This window comes from Molossus molossus, unplaced genomic scaffold, assembly GCF_014108415.1.
Source record: "Molossus molossus isolate mMolMol1 unplaced genomic scaffold, mMolMol1.p scaffold_m16_p_18, whole genome shotgun sequence".
Lineage (NCBI taxonomy): Eukaryota > Metazoa > Chordata > Mammalia > Chiroptera > Molossidae > Molossus > Molossus molossus.
Genome location: NW_023425353.1, coordinates 53,306,131 through 53,326,884, shown reverse-complemented (window position 1 = coordinate 53,326,884; position 20,754 = coordinate 53,306,131). Strand labels below are relative to the sequence as shown.

General features: G+C 41.2%; 1 protein-coding gene across 3 annotated transcripts in view; it reads right to left on the bottom strand.

The window, feature by feature from the left end:
- FBXL2 (F-box and leucine rich repeat protein 2) overlaps positions 1–20,754 on the bottom strand; it is a 57,506-nt gene that overhangs the window by 23,368 nt on the left and 13,384 nt on the right. For all 3 annotated transcript variants that reach the window (XM_036267029.1, XM_036267030.1, XM_036267028.1), the window contains 3 exons: positions 5,851–5,905; positions 5,504–5,578; positions 1,775–1,869 (listed from right to left, as the gene is read on the bottom strand). Coding sequence is in view for 1 of the 3 variants with exons in the window: in XM_036267028.1 (XP_036122921.1) it covers positions 1,775–1,869; positions 5,504–5,578; positions 5,851–5,905 (225 nt within the window). In the remaining 2 variants the exon portion in view is untranslated. The remainder of the gene's footprint in view (positions 1–1,774; positions 1,870–5,503; positions 5,579–5,850; positions 5,906–20,754) is intronic.

Genomic DNA, 20,754 nt, shown 5'->3' with positions numbered 1-20,754 from the left:
GCTCAGCGATTGGAGCGTCGGCCTGCGGTCCGGAGAGACCCGGGTTCGGTTCCCGCTAAGGGCACGTACTTCGGTTGCAGTTTGTCCCCGGCCCTGGTTGGTCGTGCGGGTGGCAGCCACTCGATGTGTTCCTTTCACATCGATGTTTCTCTCTCTCTCTCTCTCTCTCTCTCTTCCTCTCTCTCCCTCCCACTCTATCTGTACAAAAAATGGAAAAATATCCTCAGGTGAGGATAAAAAAACAAACAAATATGTAAAATAGACTCAACCTATTTTACTGGTTTACAAAGCTTTTGAAGTAGCAGAAAATTTGGTTTTATGACCTGAATTTCTTTTTTTTTTTATCCTCACCCGAGGACATTTTTCCATTTTTTGCACAGATAGAGTGGGAGGGAGAGAGAGGAAGAGAGAGGGAGAGAGAGAGAAACATCGATGTGAAAGGGACACATCGAGTGGCTGCCACCCGCACGACCAACCAGGGCCGGGGACAAACTGCAACCGAGGTACATGCCCTTAGCGGGAACCGAATCCCGGGTCTCTCCAGACTGCAGGTGGATGTTCTAACCACTGAGCAAAACCGGCCAGGGCCTGAATTTCTTGATTTAAAAAAAAATCACTTGTTCCCTAACATTTATTTATTTATTTATTTATTTTTAACGTTTTATTCTTTATTGACTTTTAGAGAGAGAGGAAAGGAGAAGGAGGAAGAGTTAGAAACATGGATGAGAGAGAATATCGATTGGCCACCTCCTGCGTGCCCCCACTGGGGATCAGGCCCACAACCTGGGCATGTGCCCTGACTGGGAATCGAACCAGCGACCTCTTGGCACATGGGTCGATGCTCAACCAGTGAGCCACACCAGCTGGGCTTGTTCCCTAACATTTAAAGGGACTGTTTTGATCCTTAAAAGATACTATGAATCAATTTTCTTAGCAATGGTGTAGCAGATGTTTTCATTACAAATTCTACTGTCTGCAATCATTACAAACTGCACATTCTTACTGACAATCTGCAGTTGATGTACACTGTAGTGATGCCTAGTCTGCAAGAGACAGTCTGTTCCAAGTTCTAGGGGGTAGTGTGTGTCCTAATTAGCCAACCTCACACTATACTAGAGGCCACGAGGATAAGGACATAAACGTTTTAATTATGTCTTACCTCCAGAAAAGCTCAAAGCACATTAACATTGGGTTGATATTTCCAATAAATAATGGCTATCCAGTAAGAGGTGGGCATGCATATTGCCAACTATACTAAAATGAATGTGATAATCACATCCCATTATGGGTAAACAAAATTCCAGATTATGCTAAGGAAGTTTTTGAAAGACTTATTTTGTTCATTAGTATAGTGTACACAGAAAGACAGCCACTACTATGAGAAGGAAACTAGGACGATGGGAGCGTGAAGAAGGGAACAGAAGAAAGGTGGACTGATACTGTAATATCATTATGTGCCAGGCACTCATACATGCTACTTCATGTGATACTCTCGACATTCCCATGCAGGTGCCATAACTGCCTTCACTTTGCAGAAGACAGGCTGACACTCAGCGAGGTGAAATCATTTGTCCCAAGGTCACATCCCTAACAGCAATGGGGCTCGGTTTCTAATCCAGGCCTGCTGACTCCAAAGTCATGGTTCTCATTACTCTACGCAAACTACCATAGAAAGAACTTAACAGAAGAAAAGCACAAACATGCTTGGTCTATTTTTGCTGATGGAAATGTCAGTTACAGCCTGCTGTGACAGTGCGTCACTGACTCGACTTACTTCAAGGAGGAGTCCCCAACACCAATGCAGCCTCGCAAGCTGAGCTTCCGCAGGAACCCACCGCACCGCTTCGAGATATTTTCCACCACTCGACCCTTGAATCAAGAAAGTGGGAAAGACATTTTGTTTTTCACGCTGCTTATCTAACAGGATGATAACCTGAATGAAATTCAGGAAGTGAATATATTTTTCCAGGTGTAATAGAAGGTATTTTGGAAAATCCCTCCAATACCCCACTTCTGTCCCTGATGCATGAAGGGGCTGCATGCACTGAAAAATGTTTTCAGCCAAAGCATTAAGTATTTTTTTAAATGTGCACTACTTTTTGAAAGCCTTAACCCTGAAATCAGGCCTCCCCTACCCAGGTTCATAGCTATCCCACCAATTACAAGGCTTTTGGAGGTCAGGTCTGGGCAGAGATATAAGACAATGCTGCTTAAAAAATAAATTCTATTTTAGCTAAACATTGTGACTCTAAAAAGTTTGAAAATGTATCATAAAAGCTTCCCTTTATTCTCCTTAGCAATCACCTACTTAAATACATTTATTCTGAAGGAGAACATGTGGCTCAGTAGTGGCAAATAGTGGCAAATGAACACTGGTTAAGCACTTTCACTTTTTCAGAAATGATATTAATATTTTAATATTTTCTTGTACCTATTATGGCTCATTTAACACCCACAACAACCTCCCGGACTACGACTCTCCACCGGAGGAAAGGAAGAGCCTGTCTGGACACAGCAGATCCTGCAGACGTCCCTAGCATTGGCCCGCCCTGTGATTAGTCAGCGGAAAACTGCAAGCAGCCAATCCAGGCAGGACTGCTAGGGTCCAGACTCTCAGGAATGAGGGTTTGGGTCCCTCCACCAGGTGGAGGACCAGGAGCAGCTGAGGAGCTTGCTGAAGACGAAGGGAATACAGAATGGGTAGAAGAAGGCAGTCATCAATTCCAGCTATGACCACATGACCAGTCACCGAGCTGAGGACTCTGTCACGGGCATTTCCTCCCTGTTTTCTTATACAGATGCATGTCTGTGTGTATATAAAGCAAATATATTTTTTTCTTCTCTGGGTCCCTTATCATGCAATATATGATGTACTGACTTTATATTGTAGTATTTAAGTATTGTTAATTCTACATCATAGTGTCTAAGGTACAAGGAGGAAACATCGAAAAGCGCCCTTTTCGTTTTTATCTTTTTCAATTTTTATTAATTTATTTTGTTACAGATGTCTCTCCTTTTTGCCCTTTTTGTTTTTCATACCGTGATCCTTATTGTATAAGCAGCAATCTTGGCACTGAACTGTGAGCACTAAGGGTTCACCAGGGCGCATCAAACCACAGGGTCGCAGGTCAGGGCTCCCATGTACTGTTACCTGGCTAACATGTTAGTTAAGTTGGATCCCAAATCTGATATTGCTAGTAGCTTTATTTATGCTTTCTTGAGTATTGCCTAAGTTAATAATTAGTTTATGGAACAAAATTCCAGACAACTGTTAAGTAAATTGCTGTCATCAGGGAAAAAAATGATTATGATTTGGAAATCCAAGATAGTGAAAAAACATCAAAAACAAAACAAAACTCCACACTACCATCTACAAATGGAGCACACAATATATTTTTCTCCATTTCAAGTCAGTCAGATTTATATAAGCTTTCTATTCTTCCTCTCTTTGGAGTAAAGGTTTTTATAATTTTTTTTTCTTTATTGATTTGAGAGAGAGAGGAAGAGAGAGGGAGATAGAGATAGAGACATCGATGAGAGAGAACATCGATTGGCCGCCTTCTGCATGCCCCCCACTGGGGATTTGGCCCACAACCTGGGCATGTGCCCTGACTGGGAATCGAACCGGCCACCTATTGGTGCATAGGTCGACACTCAACCACCGAGCCACACCAGCCAGGCTGGAGTAAAAGTTTTTGTACTGGAATAAAAGTTACATTCAGAATTTTCTGCTCTATTGTTTCCAATTAAGAAAGAAAGAAAAAAAAAAAGAACAAATCCTTTCCAAATGCAAAATTCAAGTCAATGGCTGTGTGCCACCGATCAGATAGTGCACTGCGGGTGTGCACTTAGAACGAAGGGTTTTGGAGAAAAGTGAGGCCTCAGCGGAGGGCTCCTTGGAGTTATGACTCGGGACTGACATACTACTAGGTTGTTGCTCATTTTTGGCCTGGCAGAATCTTTAATAACCACGAAGACAGTGACAACAAGATGTCCAACTTTTAAAGGCATGGAAAATGCTTAAATGTCAGGGAAACAATTTAGCCAAGAAAGAGTAAAGCTAAAGGAAAGGCATGATGTACACTTGTCCTCCGGATGCCTTATTCTGCCTTTTCTGGAAATGCTAGTCATGCAACCCACTGTTTTCTAAAACAATGTCTTGCCAGTAAAAATAACTACAACTTTGGGAATTTCATGTTCTCCTCAACGTCACTAAGTAAACACAATAAATAAAGATCTGGAGATGATCAGTTTGAAGGGGAATTTATATGTCAGCATGTCTGGGTGGGACACTGTTACAATCATTGCATTAAGTCGGGAAGCAGTACTGCAGAACTAATTCTGGGACCTCAGTCCAAGCCAGGAACTAGGACGTATCTTTCCTGGACAGGTGTGAATCCCTGAAGTACCCCCTCTTGTGAACCCGGAGCACCTGAGAGGAAACCAACTGTGGGGCACCCTATACTCGGCCCCACCTGCTGTAGGTGCTCTGCCCACTGGTCTGAGCTGGGACCAGAGACTCTGAGGCAGCAGGTGACTGAGAGAAAGTGAAGGGCCTTCACGAGTGGCCCTTAGTTCTTCTAGGTAACACCAGGTTAAGTAACTCACAGGAAACTGTTTGGGTCATCTCAGTTTTAAACACATTCATTTCCTTATCCATTAAAAAAGACACAAGACACACATTTTGATAAAAACACTGGATGAACATGCTATATAGGTAACAGAATTGAAATGCCATTCCACTACTGTAACTGAGTTGTCTACACTAGAAATGAATGAGATTTTACTAACACTAGGTAGATAGTAAACTTCGGAATCTCCAGATCCTTAGAACAGCAGTCTAGATAATTACTATGGGCAATGCTCTTTATTAATTGCCCTCCTTTTTTTCTGGTTAGAAATTGGACTTTAATATTAAAGTTGCTTTTTCTCATTTGGTCAGGTTTACCGCTCTTAAATGGAGATACACATATCTCCAGATGAATATACCAGAATCCTGGAATTATAAAAGGCTTAAAAGATTATTTTATAGATACTAAAACTGAGGCCCTGAGAAATTACATGGCTCCAGCGGCCAAGCGGGAGCGACGCCTCCAGCCTCACTCCTGGCCCGTGCTTCTGCCTTTCTTCTTTCTTGATGGCGAATTCGAGTCCTCAGTGGGTCTTTCAGATCAACCAACATTTGTCAATAGTCTCCTAATGTTAAAGCACCGAAGGTGTTAATGAGGCAGGTGTGAGGCTTCAAAAAGCTGAGAGGTACAACTCAGATTACAGATATGAGCAAGGGGAAAAGTCACCTGTTACTGATAAAGAACAAAGTGATCTCCAAACCGAAATTTTGGTTTTGGTGTATAGAAATACCTTCCAGGTTCTCCCCCTCTCTTTTCTACCTTTTACCACCTTAATATTAAATCTAAATGCAACACAATAAAAAGGCAGGAAAGAGGAAACAGTTCAGTTATCTTTTTAAAAAAGTCTTTTATCTAAAACAAGGTTAACTTACCTCTACATCTGTTTGAAAGTTAAAAAGGTCTATTCTTTGCCAGTTGCTTCCATCTAGGGCTAAGATGTTCCAAGCCTGGGAGGTGGGAGAAAAGGGGGAGGGATTGGGGTGAAAAAGACACATTTACTGAGACGATTAAAGAAAGTCTTGAATCAACCTTTGTATTTTCAAGTTTGTATTCTTGATATACATTAAGCTGATCATCAAATATAAAATTATGACAACACTGTGGTATGTTAAATATAAAAGATGACATTTTAATTTTTAACTGTTTACTTGAACTAAAACTCATCCTCATTCTAATAAAGCTTGATAGTTACTGATTAAAAATCTGGTTAATACCCTACCTTGGAAATCTGTGCACATCGGCACAAAGTTACTATATCCAAGAAGGAAAATATTCTAGGAAGAAAGGGAAAAAACACAATAAATGAGATGGTGTTAACATTTCAGGACATCTGTAACTTGAAAGATATAACCTAATACACCAACTGGATAGATCATAAGTATTTTTTTAAGATTCTTCAATCTGTAATACACAAATGGGCTATAATTTCACATACTACAGTGAAATATTAAATGTTTGCATGTTCCCAACCTGTTTCAGACACACTACACAAATTTCCTTAAAAGAGAACTCATTACACTTCTACTTCCCTCGTTCTAGGCCTGGACACAGGACAGATCACAACTTATTCTATTCAAAGACCAACTCTCTAATCTCCCAGAAACTGAGCCTGGTGAGAGCTAAATCCTTCTGATTCTGGTGCCCCTAACACACAGCGCGAACCCCTCTTTTGGTGGCAGATACACTAAAGAAGCTCAGATGCCTGAGCCTCAAACAGCATGGCCAAGAAAAACTTGATGATAAAACCTATTTGGGCAGAAAGATGGAGCTCAAGGTCTGTAAGTGGCCATTTTTTTGTGAGCAACCGCCAAGAAGCTACAGAAGATGGGAAAGATGGGCAGAGAAAGGAGAGAGAAGCAGACAGAAGCAATGCCCCTAGAGGAAGCAGGAGCTGTCAGGGCAGGGGTCTGAGTCAGGTCCTGACACCCTGGCAGTGGAGGGACAGGAGATGCTGAGGACAGCATAGTGGCAGACGCTGTGTGTGCCTCAGTCCTGAGCAGTGAAAACAAACGGCTTTCCTAGGAGAAGACGGGTGGGTGGGATGAGGTCAGGGACAACAATAGGATCTCGATTCTTCCAGTCCTGGAAGGTAAACATGAGAGTCTGTGCCTGTGTGTGTGGAAGGGGAGAAGGGGGAGATGGCAAACGGCCACTTAAAAGTTCTTCAAAATTCTTCAAAGATAACAATCAGTGGTGAGTTGAAAATCCACAGGCTGGGGGAAGAATAGTAATAAAGCACCAGACTGTTAGTTGTACCCTATGATAATGCACCAGGAGCAGCAGCACAAGGCTGGTGTTAGCATAAATGCTAGTGGCTGAAAATGTGTACACAAATATATACATAAACATATTCCGGGGTGTCGGCACACCTACACGGCCTCTGTGGGAAAACATCTTGCCCCACAAGCCCTCCTGCCTCAAACGTCTGTGTTCTGTGAGCATTCCACGAGCTCCCTGAAAGACCAGGACCAGAAGAACAAGTATGGTACAGTACAATCACAGTTCGTACTGGGGTTGGGTTCCAAAGTACCCACTGAAGGTGGAAAATCCCTTATGAATGTATCACCTTGGAGACCACACACTCTGCCATCTCTTGGTTGTATAACAATAGTTAACATTGATTACATACTTACCAGGTATGAGCCACAGCTGATGTTAGGTAATTGTTACAACAATGCTATGAGGTGCTACTACTATCTCTGTTTTACAGATAAGGACATTGAGCACAGAGAGGTTAAGTAACCTGCCCAGGCCACACAGGTAGTAAGAGTGGAGCTGCTATTTGAACCCCGGTGGTCTGGCTTGAGAGCCTGCGCCCACGACCACTCTGCAAGCTGCCTTAAAGTCTGATGCAGCTGCTTTCCCTCAGGATTGGACTGGATGCTGTCTTCGACTGAACCGCAGATGACGGAGTCTGTGTTTAGTGAGCGCACTGTATGGAAAACACGCATCTAAACGCTAGTATCAGTGACTGAAGCAAGCTGCTCACACATTCGGACACGTGAGAACCAACAGCTGGAACAAAAATTCACATTTCTTTTCTTTTTTTTTAATTCTACTGCACGTTTTTTATTTTATTTTAAATCTTTTTTTTTTTTTTATCCTCACCTGAGGACATTTTTCCATTTTTTGTACAGATAGAGTGGGAGGGAGAGAGAGGAAGAGAGAGAGAGAGAAACATCGACGTGAAAGGGACACATCGAGTGGCCGCCACCCGCACAACCAACCAGGGCCAGGGACAAACTGCAACCGAAGTACGCGCCCTTAGCGGGAACCGAACCCGGGTCTCTCTGTACCGCAGGCCGACGCTCTAACCGCTGAGCCAAACCGGCCAGGGCTTATTTTAAATCTTTATTGTTGAATGTAGAATGTATTACAGATGTTCCTCATTTTTCTCCCATTGACCGCCTCCTCCCCACTCCCGCCCCCCTCCCGCCTTTTCCCACACTATTGTCTGTGTCTATTGGTTATGCATATAAATTCTTTGGTTTATTTCTTCCCACCCCCCAACCCCTTTCCCTTTGAGGTTTGTCAGTCTAGCAATGAATTTGTACTTCTTAATCCCTTCACCTTTTTCACCCATTCCCCCAAACCCCCTCCCATCTGGCAACCAACAAAATGTTCTCTGTATCTATGAGAATGTTTCTGTTCTACCTGTTCATTTTGTTTGTAGATTCCATTGTTGATAGATATGTATTCATTGCCATTTTGTTTGTTCATATATTTTATCTTTTTCTTCAAAAAGACCCTTCATCATTTCATATAATAACGGTTTGGTGGTGATGAACTCCTTTAGCTTTTTCTTGTCTGGGAAAGTCTTTATATGGCCATCGATTCTAAATGACAGCTTTGCAGGATAGAGTAATCTTGGTTGTAGGTTCTTGCTTTTCATCACTCTGAATATTTCTTGCCACTCCCTTCTTGCCTGCAAAGTTTCTTTTGAGAAATCAGCTGACAACCTTATGGGAACTCCCTTGTAGGTAACTAGCAGCCTTTCTCTTGCTGCTTTTAAGATTCTCTCTTTGTCTTGAACCTTTTGCATTTTGATGATGATGTGTCTTGGTGTGGGCCTCTTGGGGTTCATCTTGTTTGGGACTCTCTGTGCTTCCTGGACTTGTATGTCTGTTTCCTTCACCAAGTTAGGGAAGTTTTCTGCCATTATTGTTTCAAACAGGTTTTCGATTTCTCGTTCTCTCCCTTCTCCTTCTGGCACCCCCAAGATGCGAATGTTGGCACGCTTGAAGTTGTCCCAGAGGCTCCTTACACTATCCTCATTTTTTTGGATTCTTTTTTCTTTCTGCTGTTCTGATTGGGCGTTTTTTGCTTCCTTATATTCCAAATCGATGGTTTGCTTCTGGGATTTACGTACTCTACTATTGAAGCAGTGTAAATTATTCTTTATTTCAGTTAATGCCTCCTTGATTTCTGACTGTGCATCCATCATTTCTGCTGGTTCTTTATTATGCTCTTGAGGCCCTCACTAAGTTCACTGAGGTTCTCACTAAGTTGACTGAGCATCCTTATAAGCAGTATTTTGAATTCAGCATCCGTTAGGTTGCTTATCTCCATTTCGCTTAGTTCTTTTCTTGGGGTTTTGCTCTGTTCTTTCACTTGGGACCTGTTTGTCTCCTCATTTTGGCTGCCTCCCTGTGTTTGTTTCAGTGTATTACTGAACGAGAGGTATGGGGCTCGCTGAGACCAGATGCTGCTCGTTTGAAAGAATTTAGGAAAAACCTGAAGCAGGATCCAAGACAGGCCAATCCTGTGGTTAAGCAAGTGGCAACAGCTTGGGTGGGTTTGAAAGTTGGGTGGGGTGGGGCGGGGCCTCAGGGAGTCAGCAGGGCGGGGCTACCAGTGTGAGCCAGGTTGCTGGAGTCCCAGGTATGGCGACTGTCTGCTGCCCCCGGGAAGGGCTCACCAAAGGAACAAAGGCCTCTGACAGCACGTTTGTCTCGTAGAAAGCCCCCTCTCCAGCCCTCGCTCCAGTGCCAAACAGCTCAGTTCTTCCCTGTGTGTCTCTGGCACCCCTCGAGCTGCCTCCTTTCCGAGCTTAGAGGGAGGGAGTCCGGTAAGTCTGTGCGCGGGCCCTTTAAGGAGCTGCCTGGGGCTCCAGCCGCGTCAGCCTCCCTGAGCCTCAGTTCCCGCTGGTTTTTCCAGCCAGAAGTTATGGGGATTCTCTTCCTGGCACTGGAACCCTGAGCGGGGCACCTGGTGTGGGACGGGGACCCCTCAGTCCTCAGGAAGGACCTTCCCAGCTGAGGTGTCCTGATTTTTTCCGCCACACGTGGGTGTGGGCCCAGCCCGTCCCCTCCGCCCTCCTACCAGTCTGGATGTGGCTGCTGATTTAATTTCCTAGTTGTAGGACTGCCATTCGGCTTGATTTCAGGCGGTTTTGAATGATGGTTGTTCTGTAGTTTAGTTGTAACTTTGATGTGGTTGTGGGAGGACGTGATACCGTGTTTACCTACCCGCCATCTTTCCAAATTCACATTTCTCATCTCATGCTTACTGCCCAGTTATGGTTACTGAATGAAAAAGTAGACTGGCTTCAGTATTTCCATTCTTTTCCTTCTCCCCAGTGCCCCCCATGACTCTATGTGGTTGAATGTGCATAAGTTCATAGGCATGACAGAACTCCCAACTGCCAAAATGCAGCCTAAGCTGAACTCCTGAATCATGTTTCAATGAATAGAATAAATGCCCTGAATGGCAGAGCCTGGGACACTGGAACAGACACTGACAGAGGGAGGAGTCAGAGCAGTGAGATACTGAGGTCTGGCCCTTCCAAACATTTTTTTTTTTCTGGAAATTACTTCCAACCTCAAATGTGATCATTTCACCCTTAATTAGAAAAGCATTGCAGGCCCTGGCTGGGTAGCTCACTTGGTTAGAGCATCATCCCAATATGCCAAGGTTGTGGGTTCGATCTCCAGTCAGGCTATATACAAGAAACCACCAATGAATACATAAATAAGTGGAACAACAAATCTGTTTCTCTCTCTCTGCACCCCACATTCCCCCTTTCTCTCTCTCTAAAATCAATAAATTTAAAAAAAATTTTTTTAAGCACTGCAATGGCAACTTGCTTATCCATACATACATACAGGGGTACAAGAGCAGATGTAGTTCTGGACTTTGCATTTTGTTCCATTGGTCTGTTTGTCTACCTCAGTCTCAATAAGACCATTACAATTATGAAGCTTTCTAATAAGTCAGTGTCTAGTAAAGTTAAGTCCTTCCACTTAGTTCTTATTCATCACAATTACCTTTGTTATTTCCAGCTATTCTTGGTTCTTTGAATTTCCACTTATGTTTTAAAATAAGCATATCAATTTCCACAAGAAAGCTTGATAACATTTTAAAGGGATTTCACTGAGTTCATGGGAACTTGAGGAGAATTGAGATCTTTATAATATTAAGTTTTCCAATCCAGAAATGTACCCATAACTACAAGAAAATAAATCTATAGACCAGTTTCTCTTGTGAACATAATGTAGAATCCTAAACAAACCTATCTAGATTAAATCTAGCAATGTAGAAAAAGATTTAACATATCATGGTCAAGTCAAACATTGACTTAACATCTTACATCAATCAATGTAATTCATATTACTAGAACTAAGAAATTAAACCTTGTGGTATCTCAAAAGACGAACTGTGGGGCAACTATAAGAGATGTAACATACATAAAATGGCAATAATGACTGAGAATTTAATTTAATTTCAATTTTAATGACAGGCACCAAACCATAAATTCAGGAAGCTCAGAGAACTCCAATCAGGAAAAATATTGGCCTATAATTTACCTTTTTTTTAATATAATATCCTCATTCAGTTTGGTATTAGGGTAATACTGGCCTCATTAAACTCCCTTTAATCTATTCTAAAAACATGTCAGTTACTTTGCTTCAAATATCACCCCTCCTATACATTTTCTCTATATTCCTTGTCTATGATTTCCTTCATACATATGTTGGCTCATCTAATTCCATCTTCTGGGTCTCTTAACCTTTTCTGTATTCCTGTCTCTCTCTCTCTATGGTAAATTATGTATAAATTTCCCTTCTGTTTTCCAGTTCTCTAATTTCCTTTTCAGCTTCATCCAGTAGATGTTTAAAACATTTACTATCCCCCATGGTGGATCATTTCCTTAGGTAGCTTGGAATGTTTTTATCATGACCTCATTTTCATCAGATTACTGATGTGTGGAAGGCTCGTGCATCCTGGTTTTTGAAATGTCCCTATAAAATTTGTACATTTGATTCTGCCATGTTCTCTCAAAGGTTTCTCCCCCTTCAGCCAAAGCCATGATCAGAAACAGGCTATTTTGTTTTTCTGTTATTGTTTTCGTCCCATCTGACATGATGTAGGGAACCTTTCCAGGGTCTCCGAATTATGTAGTGGTCACAATTCAGTTCCTCCCCTTGTCCACGAAAGGCTTCATTTCCCTTCCCAGAGTGGCATTAAAATCCCAGCCTCTGGCAGTTTGCTAACCACTGAAGTTATGACTTCAGAGATTCTTTCTTTCTTGAAGTATGTATTTACTTTTTATTTTATCTTATTATAATCATTGTTTCTCCTTGTGTTTTCATGCTAGCCCAATTATAAGGTTACAGGATCCAGGAGTCAGGAGCTCCTTTTCTTTGATGACAATTAACAGTGGAGTACATAGAATGCCCTGCAGGGTGACTATCGACTATCCTCTCCCATTGCTGTAGCAAAAAAAGAAAGAATGAAACTAGGTGCATGAGCTATTTGATTAGACATATGACCTTTAGTGCTGAATAATCTGTTAAACTGGAAATTTCTGCTCTGTTGAATAGAATAAAAATTACATGTCTTATCTTTTATTGTTGAATATATGAAGATATATGAGGGTTATTTTTCTTTCTTTTTTTATAAAGGAAGTGGCGTTGTGCTTCACCTAATTCAGGGAAGCAAGTGATATACAAAATCTAAACTCATAAGGTAATGAAATTTGAAAGTTATCATCTATACCACGTTTACATAACGGATTTTATTTTTATTGATTTATGTTTGTTACAGATGTTTCTCCTTCCCACCCTGCAGACACTCCCCTCCCTATCCTGCCCCTCCCCCAAGCATTGTTGTCTATGTCCATTGGTTACATATACATGCATGTAAGTTCTTTGGTTTATCTCATCCCTCCCCTCCCACCCCCTCCTCTGAGGTTTGTCAGTCTGAACCGTACTCCTTTTTATGTTTCTGGGTCTATTTTGTTCATCAGCTTTTTCTGTTCATTATATTCCACAAATAAGTGAGATCATGTGGTATTTGTCTTTATCTGATTTGCTTATTTCGCTTAGCATAATACTCTCCAGGTCCCTCCATGTCGTTTCAAAGGATAAGAGATCTTTCTTCTCTTACAGCTTTACAGTATTCCATTGTGTAGATGTATCACAACTTTTATATCCATTCATCTATTGATGGGCACTTGGGTTGTTTCCAGATCTTAGCTTTTGTAAATAGTGCTGCTATGAACATAGGGGTACATATATTCTTTCTGATTGGTGTTTCAGGCTTCTTAGGATCTATTCCTAGAAGTGGGATCACTGGGTCAAATGGCAGTTTTAATTTTTTAAGGAAACACCATCTTGTTTTCCATAGTGGCTGCACCAGTCTGGATTCCCACCAGCAGTGCACTAGAGTCCCCTTTTCTCCACACCCTTGGCAGCACTTGTTTGAGGATTTGTTGATGGCGGCCATTCTGACAGGTGTGAGGTGATACCTCATAGTTTTAATTGGCATCTGATGATTAGTGACGTTGAACTTTTTTTCATATGTCTCTTAGCCATTTGTATGTCCACTTTGGAGAGGTGTTTATTTAGGTCCTCTGCCCATTTTTTAATTGGGTTGTCTTCCTCTTGTTGAGTTGTATGAGTACTCTATATATTTTGAAAATTGACCCCTTGTCTGACGTATCATTGGCAATTATGCTCTCCCATACAGTGGTTTCCCTTTCCATTTTGATGCTTGTTTCTTTAGCTGTGCAGAAGCTTTTTAGTTTGATGTAGTCCCATGAAGTCATTTTTTTCTTTTGTTTTTCTTGCCTTAGGCATTGTATCAGTGAAAATTCTGCTGTGTGTGGTGACTGAAATTTTGTTGCCTACATTTTCTTCTAGGATTTATGAGTCACATTTAAGTCTTTTATCCATTTGAGTTTATTCTTGTGCATGATGTAAGTTGGTGGTCTAGTTTCTTTTTTCTTTTTCTTTTTGCATGTAGCCGTCCAATTTTCCCAACACCATTTATTAAAGAGGCTGTCTTTACTCCATTGTATTTTCTGGCCAACTTTGTCAAATATTAATTGAGCATACTGTCTTGGGTCAACTTCCGGGTTCTCTGTTCTATTCCATTGATCTATATGCCTATTCTTGTACCAGTACTAGGTTTTGATTACAATGGCTTTGTAGTATAACCTGATATCTGGTATTGTGATTCCTCCTACTTTGTTCCTCTTTTTCAAGATTGCAGTGGCTATTCGGGGTCTTTTTTGGTTCCATATAAACTTTTGAAGTATTTATTCTAGTTCTATGAAATATGTCATTGGTATTTTAATGGGGATTGCATTGAATCTATAGATTGCTTTGGGTAGTATGGACATTTTAATGATGTTAATTCTTCCAATCCATGAACAAGGTATGTGCTTCCACTTTTTTATATCTTCCTCTATTTCTTTTTCAATGTCCTGTAGTTTTCTGCAAATTAGTTCTTTACTTCTTTGGTTAAGTTTATTCCCTAGATATCGTAAATTTTTTGCCGCAACGGTAAATGGGATTGTTTTTTAGCTTCTGAGTGTTCATTATTGGTGTATAAGAATGCCATTGATTTCTTGATGTTAATTTTGTATCCTGCTACCTTGCCATATTCGTTTATTAAATCTAGTGGAGTTTTTATGGAGTCTTTAGGGTTTCCTATGTACAATATCATGTGTGAGGGTTATTTTTCATGTATGTATTTATTTATTTATTTACTTAATTAGGCATGTAACTTATTTTTATTGAAAAAATATATATACATAAAAAGGTCATTTCACTCAGCCCCACTGTTCAAACAAGTTTACACCTAGTGTGTATATTTCAAGATTTATTTCTGTGCACAGTTATTTTTGGTAGATTGCAAGACTAATATCCTTCCATCAATTTTTTTTTTTTTTTTTTTTACTGAAGATCAATAAGATACAGAAGGACAAAGATGAGATTTAAAGTCAACAGGCCTTGGTTGAAGTCCCAGACCCACACAGACCCTTCAAACTCAAATCTCATGTTGTTCACAATTGGGGAATCTTGATCAACTCATTCAACCTTTGAGCCTCAAATAGTCTGTCTATAAAATGAAGATTAAAACTGTTTGTTTGTTTATTTATTTATTTATTCATTATTTTTTTTATCCTCACCCAAGGACACTTTTCCATTTTTTGTTCAGATAGAGTGGGAAGGAGAGAGAGGAAGTGAGAGAGAGAAACTTCGACGTGAAAGGGACACATCGAGTGGCTGTCACCCGCACAACCCAACCAGGGCCGGGGACAAACTGCAACCGAGGTACGTGTCCTTAGCGGGAACCGAACCCGGGTCTCTCTGGACCGCAGGCCGATGCTCTAACCGCTGAACCAAACTGGCCAGGGCAAAACTGTTCTATTTACATCAAGAGATTGTTTTGAGTATCCAATGATGATTACAAAATTTCTATACTGTACTCAAGAAACATTTCCTCTTTTCCCTGAAATAATAATCAGTAGTAAACGTTAGACTGGAGGGGTGGTACACGATGAGAACAATTCCTTTATAAGGAAAAAAAATGAACGAACAGAAACATCAACAGGTTCTCTCTACTGGAGCCAGAACTTTAACAGAACATTGGGAAAGTGCGGGGAACTTGATCACGTGAACATCCGTTGTTCTGCTAGAAACTGCTGTAGTTAAGAATGGCAGTCAGCCCCCGAATATGATGGCTTTTGGCATTTCCTTGGATCAGCTAGGATAACAAAAAAATGATACCAGACCCTCACCACATTCTTCAAAGAACTGCCTACTTAGAGTACTATCCACAAAGATGAAAATACAGGTGCGGTTCTTTAGTGCAGATGACTAGTCTTTGAAGTGTGGATGCAGACAATGAAATTTTTCCTAAAAACAACTAAGCCTGTGTTCATACCAAGGTACATCCATGAAAATAGTTGTTCTTTAAGCAAATGTTAAATTTGAGGTTTCAGAGTACTGGTTGACTGATGTTATCTAAAAGAAGAAGAGAAACCCTTCAATTCCATGAGTCTTCCTTTAGGGGCATCTCCAAAGAACTCAACGGTGAGACCAATGTGCCCACCAACCTGCCCCGGGGAGAGGGGGAATCTGAAAAGGAAGCAGCACTGTTCTCCCTCCAGTCTGACCTGTCAGAACTACGGGATGGAAAGCCGGGCTTTCCGAGAGGAAAGCCGATGGAACCTCACTCTGACCCTCCCTCGGAGGTGGTCGTGCGCAGCACTGAGAGGGGACCACCCAGAAAGGTTCCCGGAAGCATGGCCACCACTTCCACCTGAGTGCGAGAGCGGAGGGACGACCGCGAAGATCTGTCTGTTCTCTCTGCAGCTTTTTATTGTGTCACTTCCTAAAACAACCAAGCCTTTGAACTTAAAGTCTAAGAAAGAAAATGACCCCAGAATAGCAAAATTAGTGTCACATGATTTGGTTTGGACCCTCCGTATTTTTAAGGGAAGTTAGAGTTAACTAGCTCATTACTAAAATTGTAATAATTACATTTTCTGATGAAGAATAGATATTTTATGACTGGGTTCCAATTATTCTATTACTAATTCATGAATAAAGGTTTCATCATAAATACTGAGCACTAAATAGTAACTAAAATAAAACACACCATGAAAGGAAATCAGTCAGCTTCTGGCTAAATTTATTTAAGAGACATTTTAACAAGAAGAGTATAGTCAACCTGGCCAGTGTGGCTCAGTTGGTTGAACAGGATCCCATGTGCCAAAAGGTCACCAGTTTGATTCCTGGTCAGGGCACATGCCCAGGTTGTGGGTTCCATCCCTAGTCCAATGCATAATGGAGGCAACTGATAGATATTTCTCTCTCACATTAATGTTTCTTTCTCTCTTTCTCTCTCTCTCCCTCCCTTTCCCTCTCCCTTCTTCTAAAATCAATAAAAACATTTAAAAAAAAAAAAAAAAAGAAGAGTATAATCAAAGAAAAGAGCAGTAACTTCATGCAAATGCAGGAGGCTGAAACAATGATGAATCTACTTCCGCCATAATGCTAGTGACATTAAAGAATCCATAATCGAGTTCCTAGAAGACAAAAGATTTGATTTTTAAAATAAGTGGATTGATGGGAAGGTACACCATGCAACTGGAGAGGACATATTTGCAAAGTCAACAATGGAAAGGAAATCCAGATAGAATGTATTATTAAGATGGAATCAGATTACAAAAGGATGAAGAGCCGGGCCGGTGTGGCTCAGTGGATTGTTGTCCTATGCACCAAGAGGTCGCTGGTTCTATTCCTCCTCAGGGCATGTGCCCGGGTTGCGGGCTTGATCCCCAGTATGGGGCATGCAGGAGGCAGCCAATTGATATTTCTATCTCTCTCTCTCTCCTTCTCCCTTCCTCTCTATCTAAAAAATCAGTAAAAATTATTTAAAATTTTTAAAAAAGGATGAAGAAAGTAACTCTGAAGTTTAATCAAAGTCCTTTGAGAAATTAACAGTGAATGTAGTAAGGTGGTGATTCAAGAGACTGGAACACAGCAAATGCGAACAGTTCTGAATGAGAAATGGGAAACAAAATATTCATAGAGATTAGGAACACCTGACTACAAGGGGGGGGGGAGATGCAGCACCAAGAGGATCAGACACAAGGACAATAAAACAGTAATCAGAAGACAAATGAAGGAAACGTGAAATGCAGCATACCCTCTTCTCACCTTTCACTGTTGACAAATGTTTTCATTAGGATTCTTTTGATACATACAAAAGACTAAAGGACACTTTGTAGTCCTTAGTAATACAATTGTATGACTCACCACTCAAACCTAAAAACCAGACACCATTACCAGCACCACAGCATGTGTCCCTCCCTTATTTCCCTCCCCCACTGCTCCACCAGTCACGTGCCTGTGGCCTGCTCTCCCTTCCCTTGCTTAATGGTTTTATCACAATGTACGCCTTCCTAAGCAACACACCAGGTAGTTTTGCTTGATTTTGAATCTTATAAAAACAGTAATGCTATATATAGACTTCTGCAGTTTTTCACTCTGCTTTATAACTAAGATTTATCCGTGCTATTTTGTGAGATTGGGGTACATTTCATTACACATTTATAATTCACATTATACATTATATATCACCTTATATTTATCATATTCCATATTCCAGTTAATGAACATATGGTTGTTTCCAGTATTTTTGCTATTATGAATAGTGTTGCTGTGAACATTTTTATCCATGTCACCAGGTGTACATTTGCAGAAGCATCCTTAGGGTATACATGAAAGCAGCAATGCTCAGTCACAGAATATGCCAATGTTCAACTTAATGGGATAATGACAGACATTTCCTGGATATACCTACACTTCATTTCCTAGCTTCCACTGCGGATACATGTAGCCACATAACTGAGGGCTAGCCACGGAAAGGGAGCTAGGTGGCGGAAGCTGGGTTGAAGACAGTAGAGCCAGTTCCTCAGTAACTGCAGAGAGCAACTGACATCTCCACACACCACCCCCAAAATTATTAGCCGAGCAATAAGTACACTCCTGTTTTGTTAAAGACATTAGATGTCTATAAGATATATATATGCATTAGTGTACTGTAACTACACTAACAGAGATACCTTGAGGGGGTACTTCTAGAACAAAAATCTAAAACATGTTACATCTGCCTAGTGGCTGACAGCACAGGAAACATGTATCAGAGCTGGTAACATGAATGTGTTTGTTATGCGATACTATTGTCTGTGATAATAAAAGGGCCAACAAAGACTGCAGGTGTGGAGAAGAGGTTGGAAAGTGCCAAAATGATAGTGAATAGTGACTGCTCCTTGCCAACTTCGACAAGGCATTACAAGCAAGAAGGTGTTCAGCACAGAATTGGCTGGTTTGCAAGCAGAAATAAAAGGGAAGCGAATACAAAAACTGGGGCCTCAGACAGTTGGAAAGGCCAACTATTTCTAAATACCATATAATATAAAATAAGACTTAAAAATTAAAAGCACCTTGCAGTACAAGGGATTACTCAGACTTCCCTGTTAAACAGAATAACTATAAACCCTGTAGCAAATACCAGATTAAAGTTGCTCCTTTTACTTCCAAGTCTGTTTCAGATGTCTCAAGATAGATACCACTGAGAAAGAGAGGCATAGGGAAAATGAGGAAAAATAAAATAAAATAAATGAAGCCTGAGGCTGCAGTTCAAGAAGAACCGTGGATGTGGTTCCTGGCACGAGGTATGAACCAAAATCAAACGGATTAGAAGACTACCAAATTCTTCAGTTCTGTTCAAGACTCCATAAGCCTAACCTAAAACATGCTGTGATTATAAACTAACCCTCAAGTCTCCAAAACGGCACAGGAAGAAATGGCTATGAAATAAGATTAGCCCTCAACACAGGAATATTCCCTAACATCCACTTCAGAATAGTTATGGAAGATAATGGGCAAGGAAAAACCTTCTGGACATCGCCAAAACCAATGGTAAAGGAGCCCCTCCTAAAAAAAACAAAACAAAACAGAATAGGAACTTCCCCTACTCCTAGGACCAGGCGACTTCACAATGGCTGCTGAGCAGAATGTCGTCATTGCTGTAGAACAGTAACTGCTGTGTCGTCCGTTCTTCCCCTTCCCAAATGTTATTGCTTCCTGGTTAGCCTGGTCCCTGTTTCTGAATTAGGAGTGAGGGACCGTAGCTGGGGGAAGGTAACAGACCATAAAGCACCACATTCAGATCTGATGGGAAGCCTATCAGCCAGAGATCCTAGACCTGGAGCTGAATGGAGTGAATGGATGGGATATGGCTTATCTCCTGGAGAGGAGGTGTTCTGTGTGGGAAGGAGGGTCACTAACATGGTAAATCTGGTTTCCAGAAAGGCACACTATGGCATAAAAGGCAAGTTGCCCACCAAATTTCATGTTTTTCTCTTCTCCCTGGGCATACATGTGGTCTGTGTGCCCGTGAAGAACATGACTTGTTTGAAAGCCTCGTCTGCAGTCATATGAGGCTGTGTAGTTGAATTACTATCAAGTGAATGTGAGGACATGATACCCACTTTCAGGCATGGGTCGTAGGATTCTCCCATCATGCTCCTCCATGTCCTTATCTAAATCTTACTGTAGATTACACCATGTGCCATTAATGTTATGGGTCATAATGTACTTTTGCCCTAAAGTTGTACACAAAAAAGTTTTTTTAAAGGAACAAAAACATTGGAAAATCGATATTAGACAAAAACCAAAAGAAAGCTGGTATCCCTATAGTACTATTAGATAAAATAGATTTCAATATAAAAACATAAATGTGAATAGATATGATGGCTACAAAATAAAACATTCACCTCACCATGAGGATGTAACAGCTTAAAATGCATCTGTACATAATAATGCGGCCTCAAATATATAAACTACACACTGACAGACTAAAAGTAGAATTATGCAAATAACCATTATAGTTGGAAATTTCAACATACTTCTAGTTACTGATAGGCCAAGGAGTCAAAAATCAGCAAAGGTTTTGATCCTTTGAAAAACAAGCTTAGCCCTGGCTGGTTTGGCTCAGTGGTTGGAGTGTCGGCCTGCGGTACAGAGAGACCCGGGTTCTGTTCCCGCTAAGGGCACGTACCTCGGTTGCAGTTTGTCCCCGGCCCTGGTTGGTCGTGCGGGTGGCAGCCACTCGATGTGTCCCTTCACATCGATGTTTCTCTCTCTCTCTCTTCCTCTCTCTCCCTCCCGCTCTACCTGAACAAAAAATGGAAAAATGTCCTCGGGTGAGGATAAAAAAAAACAAAACAGGCTTAGGTTTCTGGTTCAAGACAGCGGCACAGGTCCCAAACCCATCTCCTCTCATGGACACACCAAATCTATAACTACACGTGGAACAG